We start from the raw sequence: 15,154 nt of genomic DNA, 5'->3' as shown, positions 1-15,154 counted from the left end.
AAAGAGACACTGTTTCAACACATCCTTAGCCATATCTCCTTCCTGAATGCCCCAACCAAACAGTGAGGCTATAGGCAGTTCCCCAGCAAAGCAGATGGCAGGCTCCTTGTGCAGCTGCAGCCCCTTGCTGAGCCTCTCTCCCCTGCTAGTGTTTTAGATGTGACAGCATAAGTGAGGTGCCGGAGTTCAAGCCTGCTGGGGACCCTGGGTATGTACTATGGCTGCTAGCCTATGCTGATGTCTGTGCTTCCAGGTCTACACTACTATTTACCCGTTAAAGCTAGCACATATAGACCTCCCCCTACTACACACCTATCTTCACCTGCAGAGTAGATATATGCTAAATTACACCAGTGGAAGGCAGCATTATGCCTAGATCCAGGAATAGGGCTCAAGTGTCCTTGCCGTGTGACAATTTGAGGAATCAGTCTACGTACACCTTATGAATGTTTTGAATAGGGCAATGCTTAATTTGTAATGAAAGAGGTACTAGAGCTGAAGCAATTTTTTTACTTTCATGACTGACATGGCAAGTCCAGAGATACCAGGCTATGAACTGCCAAGCCCAGAGGGGTCAGGGCTCAGCCTTAGCACAAATTAAGCACTGTATTGCGAGTGTCTACACTGCAGTTAGACATCCACAGCTGGCCCATGCCAACTGACTTGGGCTGAGGAGCTGTTTAATTGTGGTGCAGCTGTTCAGGCTCAGGCTGCAGCCCAAGCTCTGGGACACTCCCCCGTCACAGGGCCCAGGACCCCAAGCTACAACCCAAGTCCAAACATCTACACCTCAGTTGATCAGCCCCTTAGCATAAGCCTTGACAGCCTGCAGCAGCTAGTACAGGCCAGCCCCACATTTTTAATTGCAGGGTAGACACGCCTGTGTATGTCAGACTGCATCTGCCATTCTGAATGTAGGGCTTGTCTTCCTTGTTATTTTACTTCCATACAGGACTGAAATGTCAAGGTTCACAGAAGCCTCCTTGGACACCACCCAAGACAAGTCCATTTTTTAAGTGAACTTCTGGCGGAGGGAATGGTAACTAAGCATCAGATCATCTGTCAAAGGGGATTGGAGCCATTTTAGAGAGGGGGAAGAGACCAGAAGCAGAAAGGTGAGTACTCAAGGAAGAGGAGACTCCATATTCTGCAGAAGCCATGAGCAAGATGGGAAGGAAGGGAAGAGAAGATCTTGGATTACTTAAAATGAAGCCCAAAGAACACATGAGTGGTGAGGAAACTGAGGTAGGGAGATGTATACAGGTGCTTTGTTTTGTCTAGATCTGTACATTTCTGGGGCTACTGAAAGCCAAGTGAGTGGTTTTGGATCCTTTGCAAAGTAGGTTAGTTCAAGCACATATCACATGTCCCTGAACAGGTGAATTAAGCCCACTAGAGTGCCGACAAGGTTGGAGCTCAGAGAAAGGATGCGTTTAGGGTGGGTGGGGTGTGGGAGAAGGTCCCTGGGTGCTAAGGTGCTGGACTCACTTTCATAGCGGGATAGCAGAGTCTGGATCAAGGAAGCGTGCCAGAGGCTGAAGCCTACTGAGGCTCAAGGAAGCATAAAGTAGGTGTTCAACATGTGGGAACCCAAACACTGCATGAGGGGGAGGGGGTATCCAGGCAGGGTAACTTTACCAGGGTTGTGACATTTAAATACTCATGCTGATAAATCTGTTAATCTAAATTAGTTCCTGATGTTCAAATTTCATTGCCCACCTGTGAAGAATGAAGTGTAAGCTGCAGGGAAGCATGACTCTACCAAACTCAGGGTCCATTTTGCTCACTTTCATGGGCATAGGATTTAAAAAACATTGTAAATTTCATGATTTCAAGTATTTAAATCTGAAATTTCAGTGTTGTAATTGTAGGGGTCCTGACCCAAAAAGGAGTTGGGGACAGGGTTTGTAAGATTATTTTGTGTGTGTGGGTGTGGGGGGGGGAAGGTATTGCCACCCATACTTCTGTGCTGCCTTCAGAGCAGGGTGGCTGGAAAGCAGCAGCTGCTAACTGGGAGCCCAGCTGTGAAGGCAGAGCCACCACTCACAGTAGTACAGAAGTAAGGATGGCATAGTATGGTATTGCTACCCTTACTTCTGTGCTGCTGCCTTCAGAGCTGGGCACCCAGCCAATAGCTGCTGCTCTCTGGCTGCCCAGCTCTGAAGGCAGCTCAGAAGGATGGAAATACTGCAACCCTCCCTCCCACCCCCAAATAACTTGCAAACCACACCCTGCAATTCCCTTTTGGGGCAGGACCCACCCATTTGAGAAACACTGGTCTCCCTCATGAAATCTATTCAGTGGTTCTCAAACTTTTGTACTGATGACCCCTTTCACATAGTAAGCCCCTGAGTGTGACCCCCCCCACTTATAAATTAAAAACAAAAGACCAGATTTCACATTCCATGATACATTTTTTATGGCTGTGAATTTGGTAGGGTGCTCCTATACGGTTTCATTAAGAGACTATTCTGTAAGCTATAAAGCTCCAATTTACGTGATTTTTCACAGTGAAGTTTCATCTTAGAGAATATGAATGGAAATGTACAAAAGGCAAATATGGGCCATTTGCCCCTGAACTGGCACCATTTCTAAGAAAGGAATGGAAGTTGCTCTGGTAAATTGTATAAGGCACTTGGACTGTCATTTTCATAAATTAAAACTTGCTTGTCACTCAGATACAGATATTAATATGTAGAACTTTTGGCTATTCATTTATATATGGTGGAAAGAGTCAGTTGATGCAAAGTTAAAGGATAGCAAATGGTCCTGATTTAAAAGGTTTATTCTAAGCAGTTTGGTATGGAATACTAAAAATCAATGGATTTACATTCATCAGAGGTTTCCCATTTACATCGAGGAAAAAGTAGTAAAATGGGAAAACTTAGCATTTCACTTCTGTGAAATTTAATATTCCTCGCCTTCATCCTCTCCATCAATTGAGTCTGTGCCCACTTCTTCATAATCCTTCTCAAGTGCAGCCAAGTCTTCCCGAGCCTCTGAGAATTCTCCTTCCTCCATCCCTTCTCCCACATACCAGTGAACAAAGGCACGTTTGGCGTACATCAAGTCAAACTTGTGGTCCAGACGGGCCCATGCTTCAGCAATGGCTGTGGTGTTGCTGAGCATGCAGACTGCACGCTGAACTTTGGCTAGATCACCGCCAGGAACAACGGTTGGGGGCTGATAATTTATACCAACCTGGAAAAGAGAACACACTTAGTTTTCCTGTAGGGTTTGGGGATGGCTGTGATTAGTTACTGACCACATAGTAAAAAGCAAGACATTAAATTTTATTTATAGAATCATCGAATCTCAGGGTTGGAAGGGATCTCAGGAGGTCATCTAATCCAACCCCCTGCTCAAAGCAGGACCAATCCCCAACTAAATCATCCCAGCAAGGGCTTTGTCAAGCCTGACCTTAAAAACCACTTTAAGGAGGGAGATTCCGCCACCTCCCTGTAACCCACTCCAGTGCTTCACCACCCTCCTAGTGAAAAAGTTTTTCCTAATATCCAACCTAAACCTCCCCCACTGTAACTTGAGACCATTACTCCTTGTTCTATCATCTGGTACCACTGAGAACAGTCTAGATCCATCCTCTTTGGAACCTGCTTTCAGGTAGTTGAAAGCAGCTATCAAATCCCCCCTCATTCTTGTCTTCTGAAGACTAAATCATCCCAGTTCCCTCAGCCTCCCCTCATAAGTCATGTGCTCCAGCCCCCTAATCATTTTTGTTGCCCTCTGCTGGACTCCCTCCAATTTTTCCACATCCTTCTTGTAGTGTGGGGCCCAAACTGGACAAAGTACTCCAGATGAGGCCTCACCAATGCCGAATAAAGGGGAACGATCACGTCCCTCGATCTGCTGGCAATGCTCCTACTTATACAGGCCAAAATGCCGTTAGCCTTCTTGGCAACAAGGGCACACTGACTCATATCCAGCTTCTCGTCCACCGTAACACCTAGGTGCTTTTCTGCAGAACTGTTGCCTAGCCTCTCGGTCCCTAGTTTGTAGCAGTGCATGGGATTGTTCCTTCCTAAGTGCAGGACTCTGCACTTGTCCTTGTTGAACCTCAGATTTCTTTTGGCCCAATCCTCCAATTTGTCAAGGTCCCTCTGTATCCTATCCCTACCCTCCAGCGTATCTACCACTCCTCCCAGTTTAGTGTCATCTGCAAAGTTGCTGAGGGTGCAATCCATGCCATCCTCCAGATCATAAATTTTACTTCATATAACTGTTTAAAGAGCTCTGCACACAAACAAATGCAAGCTCCTACCCCTAAGATGTTTTATAAAGCCCACTAGATACCTACACGACAGCTTTAAAGATACATTTCAATAAGCCATTGATGTACAACAAGGGAGTAAAAATCATTGAATAATTATTTAGCAGCTGTTAAGAGACTTGCCTTAAAACCAGTAGGACACCAGTCAACAAATTGGATTGTGCGCTTGGTTTTGATAGCAGCAATAGCAGCATTGACATCCTTGGGGACAACATCACCACGGTACAACATACAACAGGCCATATACTTGCCATGGCGAGGATCACACTTAACCATCTGATTGGATGGCTCAAAGCAAGCATTGGTGATCTCCGACACAGAGAGCTGCTCATGGTAGGCTCTCTCTGCTGAAATAATTGGGGAGTAGGTTACCAATGGGAAGTGAATACGGGGGTAAGGCACCAGATTAGTCTGAAATTCGGTCAGATCCACATTTAAGGCACCATCAAATCGGAGGGAGGCAGTAATGGAAGACACTATCTGACCAATGAGGCGATTGAGGTTGGTGTAGGTAGGGCGTTCAATGTCCAGGTTCCTACGGCAAATGTCGTAGATGGCCTCATTGTCAACCATAAAGGCACAGTCGGAATGCTCCAGAGTGGTGTGGGTAGTCAAAATGGAGTTGTACGGCTCAACAACTGCTGTGGAGACCTGGGGTGCAGGATAGATTGCAAATTCTAACTTGGATTTTTTTCCATAGTCAACTGAGAGGCGCTCCATCAGCAGTGAAGTAAAGCCTGAGCCAGTGCCTCCCCCAAAACTGTGGAAAATCAGGAAGCCCTGCAAACCAGTGCACTGGTCAGCCTGAAAGAAAGAAAAAATATTTTACAGTGGGCAAGTCTGAACTTTTAGAATACAAAACACACACCTACACACACCCCTTCTTCCCAAGGAGCTCACACATCTGCTCAGCTCTTATGAATTCAAAGATGGGTGAAAACCCTTCTCAAGCTGCAGGAAAAAAGTTATTTATCCATCAGGGTATTAGTCAGGACAACCCTCCTCCCCAGAAGCCAAAACCAGACAAACCTGCTTATAGTATTCTTGGACATCCCTTTACTGAGAGTCCTTTTAGTACAGATCTACCTCACTCCACTTTAGTGGCACCATATTTCCCAAGACCCATTTATCCCTTTTTATCTCAGTGAGATACACAGCTGGATTTGTCAGCTTCTTAGTGTCATTTAAGCAAATAGCCATTCACCCTGCACACCAGCAGTGTCTAGAATCAGCCAAAATCAATCCACCTTTATAATTTACTATTTATAAACAAATTTATTTGATGTTCTGGACAGATCTAGAACTGACTATTATCCTAAGTTCCAGTGCGATTTAAGCCCTGCATATTCCCAGAAAATGTCGTAAGGCTGTTGAATCCAGTGCAGTGAATTGCAACATATTGGACTATCCAAGGAAGCTCTAGTTCAGATCTTTCCCTGAGCTGTTAAAGATTAACACTGCACTTTCTCCTCAAGGGTGCAGGGTCACATACTGGTCAGCAATGACTCCCAGGACTAATTAACAAGTGTTGACAGTTTGCAAGAGAAAAAGGAACAAGACAGAATTTATTGAGTTAGTCTTGTGTGCCCTCTAACAGACTTGTTTAGAAAGACTTCCCTGGCACTTCATCCCTAATTTAGATTGAATATTTAGAGCAAGGACTCCAGGGGCTCAAAATGCAAAGCACATACTAACTACCCCTAAAAGGAGCTAGAAAATAAACTTGGGACTTCACCTCAGCTAGTTCACCACATGGTGTGTAGACTGAGGGAGCCTGAGACCTCACAGCATGGTCATAGTTTCTCTCCCACCTTGTATCTTTGTTCATAAAAAAAAAAAAAAAAAACAATGAAGTTAGAAGGAAACACATTTGAACACGAAGATCAGACTTCAGCCCACAAAAGCAAGCATTCAGGTGTGGAGGCTAAAACGCTGCAGTGGCTGCAGCTAAGGACTGGTCCCTTCTCATCGATAAGAATGCAAACCAGGGTGTTATGTGGATAGGCCTCAGCCGTGGACTTTGTGAATTTGTCAGATAAACTTGAAACAAACTTTTTGGTCTGATATAAACATGCTTTTTAGGCAAGTTGAGGGTGCTGGTTCAATTGCAGTCCAAGAAGAGAGTCACAAGGGGTCTTAGATTTTCCTCTGATCGGAGTAGTCCATTTTCACATGACTAAAGAGAACGGCAGAATTTTACAGCTGCTGTACATGACCCAACAGACTACAGAGCTGAATTCTGAGCCCCCACACATCTGAGCACTTAACTAGATTAATTTCCAAACCTCACAAACCATGATGTAGAAAGATCTTTAAAAGGTACAATCTTCAGTGCAGAAAAACTGGAACTTACCAGCTTCCTGATACGCTCCAGAACAAGGTCAATTATCTCTTTCCCAACAGTGTAATGGCCTCGAGCATAATTATTAGCAGCATCCTCCTTGCCAGAGATCAGTTGTTCAGGGTGGAAAAGCTGCTTGTATGTCCCATTTCGTACTTCGTCTGGAAAGGGAATATTGTGCATGAGTTTACAGTAAGTTAATTTTGGTTTAGACAAAAGTTTTCAAGCTCACATGCCTAAAATAAGGCACCCAAACCTACCTCTAGACAGCTCAACAAAAACGGCTTGACTTTAGAGATGCCATCGCTAGAAGATACCCAGGATGCCTGCTAGGTTCAGTGGATGTTTAACATCCAAGAAAATCAAGTCGCTTATTCAGGTATGCAAGTTTGAATTTTTTGGCCTCAATACCACTCTGGCATGGGCAAATATTAAACTATACAAACAACTTATGTTTCATAAATACTTTGCTTTAAAGCAGCAATTTTCCAGATTTTATACTCAGATTTCTAAAGCCAAAAGGTATAACACAATGATCATCTAGGCTGATCGCCTGCATAACACAGGCCAGAGACTTTCTCCTACAACGCCGGCAGCGGAGAAAGTTCTTTTCTGACTACATAAGCATACATCAAATGTCTAATTCAACCACAAGTTACTGGGCTATATTTGGAAAAACTTCCAAATTCTATTTAAGGATATAGAGAAAAATAAAGAAAAATAATCATGATTTTTAATGATATTTAGGCACCTAAAGATGCGGAAAGCACCCCAGAAGTACCTAAATGCACAGTGAAGCCAGAAGAGAATTAAGCATGCCCAGGCGCTTTTGAAGATCACTCCAGGTGTTATAATACCGTTAAGAAATCTGGCCTAAAATGATAATTTACCACTTCCCAAGATAATTCCTTCAAATGGTTGGTTATCAAATGGCTATAAATCTGCATCTTATTCTAATGATTTTTTTCCTAGATTAATCTCAGCCATTTAACCATGTGCCTTTGTTAGTTTGAAGAATATCTTCTCCCTGTGCAGTTTACTTATCAACCAGGAGCAAGTCATTTCAACTTTCTGTCCCACTCTTCCTCCCAATGTTTTCATAGCTCTTCTGAGCCCTTTCCAATTTTTATACATCGTTTTTAAAATAGGGATCCTACAACTGGACACAATATTTCAGTAGTTGTCTCACCAATGCTCTCTCTCAATACATCACCTCTACTTCTACTCAATATTCTCTGACCAGGATGCAGTCCTCAGTCTTTTTTTACTAGATGTAAGACCTTGCCTTTGGCAGCATGGGAAAAAAAAAAAAAGGTTTGATTGCTTGGTAAAATGGGTGCAATCCAGACTGTTGAATGAGTCATCATTCATCACACCAGTCTGTGCGTCACTTGGAAGATGAGTCAGAAGAAGGTACATTTATCCATACAGTAACTGATGTTCGAGATGTGGACTATTCTGCAGTTGGCGAGCACATATCCAGTGCAAGCGCCAGAGAATGTTCTAGTCAAGAGTATATTTGGATTGGTGCATGCACCCTTCCTTGTGCACTTCATAAGGCCTTTATGGGCAGAATCACCCCAACACCAGTTCTTTCACAAGAGCCAATGATATCAGGATTCCAAAGTAGCAGGGATGGCGTGTGGGTCATAAGAGCTAGCCCATTATTTTTCCTAAGAACACAGACTAACATGATCTTCCATCATCCCTGGCTGCTTGCACCAATGTGTAGTGCTTTGCTAAAATGTGTACAGACAACCAGATCACTGCTTTTCAAATATCCTGGATTGGCAAGTTTGCTAGAGAGGCTACAGAGGTGGACAGGTCCCTGGTGGAGTGGACTTGTATTTTGCCGGGTCCTTCTCTCCTGTTGCACTGGGCTATCCATTTTGATATCTTGTGTAGATACAGCTCATCCTTTGAGTCTCTCCGCGTAAGCCAGAAACAATCTGGGAGACTTCTGGAAGGATTTCGTCCTGTCCACATAGAACAATATGGCTCTGTGCATGTTCGGTGGGTGCAGTCTATACTCCTCTCTGCCAGCATGAAATTTGGGGAAGAACACAGGTAGGTGCATGACCTCACTGATGTGGATTCTGACAACACCTTACGAAGAAATCTAGGATCCGGGGATTCTAGGGACAGAAAACTTCCGCAAAGTAGTTCTTAGAGTAAATTTCTAGAAAAACATCCAATCTTGATTTAAGGATTGTCAATGAGGGAGAATCCATCACGACCCGTGGTACATTGTTCCAATCATTAATTACTTTCACTGTTAAAAGTTTATGCCTTATTTCCAGACTGAATTTTTCTAGTTTCAACTTCCAGCTATTGGATCGTTACAACTTTCTCTGCTGGATTGAAGAGGCCATTATTAAATATTTGTTCCCCTTTTAGATACTTAGACTAATCAAATCACCCCTTAACCTTCTCTTTGCTCAGCTAAATAGGTTGAGCTCCTTGAGTCTCTCACTATAAGAATGTTTTCAATCCTTAGCAGCTGTCAAATGCAGAAATAAAGTAACCTTTCTACTCCTGCTTGAGATTCCCATGGTTATACACCCCAGCAACACATTAGCCCTTTGGTCACAGCATCACACTGGGAACTCATGTTCAGTTGATTATCCAAAATTCTTTTTCAGAGTCAGTGCTTCCCAGGATAAAGTCCCCCATCCTGCAAGGCTGGACCATGTTCTTTATTCACAGATGGATACATTTAGCCATATTAAAAAACACACTGTTTGCTTGCACCCTAGATCACTCTGAATCGATGACCTCTTTATTATTCATGACTCCCCCAATTTTTGGGTCATCTGCAAACTTTGTCAGTGATAATTTTAATATTTTCTTTCAGGTCATTGATACAGATGTTAAATAGCTCTCCCCCCATGGGCTATAAACAGTGGTACAAGTGCCAACAGTTACAAGTTACCATACAACTCTTTCTAAGCAAGCACATTTATTCTTAAAGTAAAAGTATTACAGAGAAAAACAGATTTAAGCATACTGTAAACATATTAGGAGGTGCCCATCCATCTTATGGGGTCCTAGCTGGACCAAGTCCTTCCAACCCTTCTGTAAGAGTTGGGGCCCCCCCTTGGACACAAGGTCCTCTATTTGCTAACAGAAAGGCAGTCCTAAGTTTAATCTTTTTATATCAAAAGTGTTTTCTTTGTCTGTTGGTCTCTGGACAACCCAGTTTGAACCAATATATGCAAGTCTACCCAGTGGGTATACCTCTCTGGATGTGTTTATAACCCAAGTGATTCAACTTGGTCACCTCTACTGTTTTTTGTTCCTGGAGGTATTGTGGTAACCCTCCATCAAGAGTTGCATAAAATCCCTGATCCACAGCAATTCATTAGCTTAATACAATATGGTCTTCAAAGATACTACATGTGATTACAATCTCTCCCAGGCCCTTGAAAGTGAACTGGGGCTGAATGGGGATTTTGTGAATGTTGCCAGGGTCCTTCCACTAATCTAGAGACTGGAGGACAACCAGAGGGAGAGCCAGCCAGTAGACCTAGGACTGCCATGCCTAAAGTCTCTGGAAGCAGAGAGTCTTGTGTGCGGGGCAAAGAATGTAGGTGCTGCCATAAAATCCATCAGCTCAAGGCATGATCTTACGTACATCAGGGGTTGGAACCATAGATGGGGCTAGAGCAGTGGTTCCCAAACTTTAACCACCTGTGAAACCCTTTCACTAAAAGGTCAAGTCTCATGAACCCTCTCCTAAAAAATGAATATTTCCAGGGATTTTCTCCTTTGAGTATAAATTATAAAAGCAGTGATCTTGGAAATATAAAACATTTTATGACATGATTATTACACTTTATTATTATTTATTATTAATCGATCATTGCAGTATTTTTATTACATTATGAAAACAGCAACACTTCCAAGATCTCACTTTCGTAGCTTGTATCACTTTGAATAAGCCTGTTATAAGACAAGTCTCCTATGTTTCATCAAGGAGTATCAGATGTGAAACAGCATGAAGGTATTTAAGAAGCCAACTCAAAGAGTTCCTCCTAAACAAGCATTCAGGTCTTGAGGAGTCCAGGCAAACAACACACGTTACAACGAAGCCTAAACTTGTTCTTTATAATAATTTTAAAAACACTAGCTGCCTATTTAATTTTAAAAACAGCAAAAAATATCCACTTCCCTTTCCATTTCTTATAAGGAGTCTTGAAGTTTTAATCTCCTCAGTATGATAGATACGCTTGCTTTGATCTGCTTAGCTCTTGGAAGTCCAGGGGCTCCAGGCTGCTGGCCCTGTGCTGCCTGGGGTCCCTAGGGACAGCTATGTCCGCCATTAGGGATTTTTTTCCTGAGAACCCCCTATAACATTTCGCAAACCCCAGTTTGGGAACCACTGGGCTAGAGATCATGCACCATCCAGAACCTGTCAAGTGGTAGTTAGGCAATTACTCCATGCAGAGGCTATATGGTCCCAATGAATTCTATGTGCAACATAGGTGTTAATGTGGATTTCTTCTCATTCACCAGCAGGCCTAGATGTGCAAACAGCTGGAGAATGGACAGGATGTTGACCCAGACCTGAGATTTAGCGGCCACGACCAGCCACTTGCTTAAGCATGAGAACATCTGGATGTCTGTCCTTCCAAGGTAGGCCACCACTGCTAGGCATAAACACGTGCAGCACTACTCAGAGCCCAAAAGGCAAAACTTGGTATTGGTAGTGATTGCTGTGCAACACAAACCTTGGGAAATGCTGGTGCACCAAACATATCATGATGTGAAAGTACATATCCCTGAGGTCAAGAGTTCTCCTGATATAGGGATGGGATGATTGATGTGAGGGAGACTATCCTGAACTTTCATTTCTTGACATAGGTGTTCAGGCAGGTATTTGTCCGAGGCTTCCGGTCTTCTTGGGGATGAAGAAGTACCTTAAATAGAACTTCTCTCCTCTCTACTGAGGAAGTACCTCCTCTATAGTGCCCACTGCAAAAAGGGACTGCATTTCTGTCTAAGTAGGCTCTTTGGGAGGGGTCCCCCTAAGGAGGGACAGGGAGAGGATAGGAACTGAATGGCATAGCTTCTTTGGACCACCTCCCATACCCAACACTGAGGTGATGATGGACCAAGGTTGATGGAAATGAGCCTGATGTTGCCAAAAGGAAGGAAAGGCAATGATCCTATAATGAACGGTATGCTGTCCTCAGGTACAGGGTCAAATCTGCTGCCTGGTCGGTGTCAAAGCAGGTTGGTGCAACTGAGAGGATATTCACAGGGATAACTACTTTGCAGGATGGGCAGTTAAAGCCTAGGGACTTCCTATGGTACCAGCTGGCATGGCTGACCATCGGCAACCTTGGGGGAAGACCACCTTTGCCCCCCCACAGCATCCCATAGACCTAACCAAACTGACTATGTAACTACAATGCCGAAGTGGAGGTTAAATACTGTTGGTGCCTCTCTCTTCATGTACCACACGCAGCAGAGAAGAAACTGGGTGTTGCAGACTGGTTCAACCCTTTATACCCTTGTGAGCACAAGAGGAAGAGCACTTGGACTTCCCCAAAAGACACTGCTGACTAGAAAATTCTCCGATGTGAGCGCACTAAATGAGCAATCACCAACTGTGGAATATTTATACAGCCTAACACTCAAAGAACTGGATTGTCCTAGTTGCTGATCAGTCCAGTATGTCAGGAAGTCCAGTGTGTGCCTACCTGAGAACATCCTGCCAATCTCACTAGCCAAGGACTAAGAAGCTTCCTTTGGAAGCCAAGATCTTCCACCATCTGGAAAAAAAATCTGTACTCATGTTTACTGACGTAAAACACTCCTTCTGCCAAACCACAAAGTGCAAGGTACATTCAGCACAGCACTTGCTATCTCATTTGGCTTTAGCAATTCTAAAATGTATGGTAATGAGATACCACAGAGTTTAATTAAAGCCAGGTAGAAAGTAATATTGGGTTTTATAATTAACTCTAGATGAAATTGTCTGCTGTTTTTGCATATATTCGGCTTTTAACCCAAAAGTTAAGCCTTAAAAAAAAAAAAAATCTGACTTATGACAAAGCAGCATGAGATTTGAAGAGACAACTTTACTTATTGGTGCAGATCAGCATGACGATTTACCCAACATGATTTGTAACCTATCAAGCTGATATTTAAGGGAAAAACTATTTTTTCAAAAAAAGGAAAACAAAACAGAGGCACCAAATGAAATGGACTTGCTAAGAGATATCTGTGAAGTTCTAGAATGCACTGGTTTAAAGCACAGTCTTTGCCAGACTTTTTTGCATTAGCACTGCAAGGCATGTACAAGAACCATGGACTGAAGAGTGAAAATGAAAAACAGAGGAAGACAGCAAAAGGGGCGGTGGGCCTGGGGCAGTGACAAAGTGCATAAGTAATTTTATAAAGAGGCTGGAAGAAGTCAAGAGGGAACAGTAGCTGGAAAATGCTAGCTGAGCTAAAAGGGGGATGCTGACAGGGGAGGAAAGGGGATTGAGAAGGAATTGCAGAAGTGAGACACTAGCAAGTGGTTACTGTTAGAGGAAAATAAAATGTAAAGCCATGGAGCATACAGAATATTTTTAATGCACAATAGCAAGGTGCTTAAAGAGCTCTCAGGATGTATAGTACCCAATAAATCCAAAAAGGCTGCTGGTGCCTGTAGATACTTTGCTGACATTGTTTCATAGGTAAAGTGTTTAATGTCTTGTTAATTCTTCCAACTTTGAAGTACATTTTTTTTTTTTTTAATTGTGGTGCCTTGTCTAGAGACAATGAAAAAGCAGAAAATCTTATGCATTGCTTGGCAGAAGAGTAATGATTACATACTTGGGGTAAGCTTTGTACAGAGAGAATTTAAAGCATTTAGAATATTTATAAGGCATCAGAACAGAAACAAGGGAAATGGGACCCTCAGACCAACATTCCAGCCTGTCAGTTGTGCCAGTTCCCATGGCATGTCTCTTACAAATCAATACAACACTGCTGACTGTATTTACCTATCACTGCAGGTTCCAGATCCACGAACACAGCGCGGGGGACATGCTTTCCTGCACCAGTCTCGCTGAAGAAGGTATTAAATGAATCATCACCACCACCAATTGTTTTGTCACTTGGCATGGTGCCATTGGGCTGAATGCCATGCTCCAGGCAGTAGAGTTCCCAGCATGCATTGCCAATCTGCACACCAGCTTGGCCAACGTGGACTGAGATGCACTCACGCTGTACAGAGAAAAAAAGAAAATTAAGGTTTCTTAGCAGGAACAGTGGCTTTCTTGACTAGCAAAATACCCAGCACAGACTGCTTGGAACTACCATACTGCAGAATTATTAAAACTGCACCCATAACATTGGCCTCATTGTATTAGGGTTAGTGACAACTGGAACAGATTACAACTGTTAACACAAAACCTTCCTTCAGTCATCTATTTTCATCTAGAAAAACCCTTTGGACATTGTCACATAACATTTTATAGGCTCATTCTTCATGTCCTCTCAGAGACCTGAATGTAAAGTTTCACCTCCTTCCCTAGCAAATTCTGTCCTCCCTATTTGAGAAATATTGATTTTTCCATTTTGAATGTAATTAAAGGTTAATTGGCCAGCACCAGCCTGTGTGTCATTGGTATTATCCGTGTCAACCCAGCTCCAGAAGTTTATTTAGTTATCAGGTGCAGCACCACCACCAGAGGGGAGCACTATATTTTACGGAAACTGAGGCTATTTCATTTTTTCCCCCCTTTTAAATTTGTATATACAAGGCCAGAAAACAAGCCTTCCCTATCCCATTAGTCTTAAAAGTACACCTCTACCCCAATATAACGCTGTCCTCGGGAGCCAAAAAATTAATCTTACTGCGTTATATCGAACTTGCTTTGATCTGCCGGAGTGCGCAGCCACGCCCCCCTGGAGCGCTGCTTTACTGCGTTATATCCGAATTCATGTTATATCGGGCCGTGTTATATCGGGGAAGAGGTGTACATAAAACTGATCCTAACCGTCACCCCTTCACCATTTCATTTAGGGCACACTCTGAACAAGTTTAAGTTGTGCATCCTGCAAGGAAAGTAATTGTTTGTAAAATGATTCCCCCCAGTGTTGAATTCATAAAAAATATGGAACTTTAGGTTCTTACACAAAGCTATAGGTACATGCACTGCTTTGCGTGTATATCTTAGTGTAAGTAGGATTATTTTCTTTTCCCAAACTAGTCAGCACTGAAAGATTTCCTACTACTGTCTGAGCAAAGTTTTGCTGCACCCCCACCAGCCAACTCAACTGCTCAACACTCAGACTGTTCCCAGCGTAGTGTAGCTGGTCAGAAGCCAGTATCAAAGTGTCAACACCACCATTAAACTCACAGAATACTGATTCTACCCCAAATTACCAAGAAAAAACAACCCCAACTTTTCAGTGCCCTTTTTAATACGTAAACATATGGCTTGACTGTCCACGTTCAACAGGCCTGCTTGTACAAACCAGTCCTTGCCACACCCCCTGAAAAAGTAGGCAGAGATATATATATA

The 15,154-nt window shown here is 43.1% G+C and overlaps 1 protein-coding gene across 1 annotated transcript in view; it reads right to left on the bottom strand.

Annotated features, from left to right (window-relative positions):
• Positions 1–2,767: 2,767 nt before the first annotated feature.
• Positions 2,768–15,154, bottom strand: part of LOC112101906 (tubulin alpha-8 chain) — a 21,842-nt gene continuing 9,455 nt past the window's right edge. The window contains exons 2-5 of the mRNA XM_024192833.1: positions 13,628–13,850; positions 6,642–6,790; positions 4,412–5,092; positions 2,768–3,201 (exon numbers count right to left, since the gene is read on the bottom strand). Coding sequence (XP_024048601.1) covers positions 2,908–3,201; positions 4,412–5,092; positions 6,642–6,790; positions 13,628–13,850 — 1,347 coding nt within the window. The 3' untranslated portion in view covers positions 2,768–2,907. The remainder of the gene's footprint in view (positions 3,202–4,411; positions 5,093–6,641; positions 6,791–13,627; positions 13,851–15,154) is intronic.

Source organism: Terrapene carolina, unplaced genomic scaffold (assembly GCF_002925995.2).
Source record: "Terrapene carolina triunguis isolate 2854851 unplaced genomic scaffold, T_m_triunguis-2.0 Scaffold195, whole genome shotgun sequence".
NCBI classification, from domain to species: domain Eukaryota; kingdom Metazoa; phylum Chordata; order Testudines; family Emydidae; genus Terrapene; species Terrapene triunguis.
Note: the sequence above shows the minus strand (reverse complement) of the source record. Positions and strands in the feature narration are given on the sequence as shown.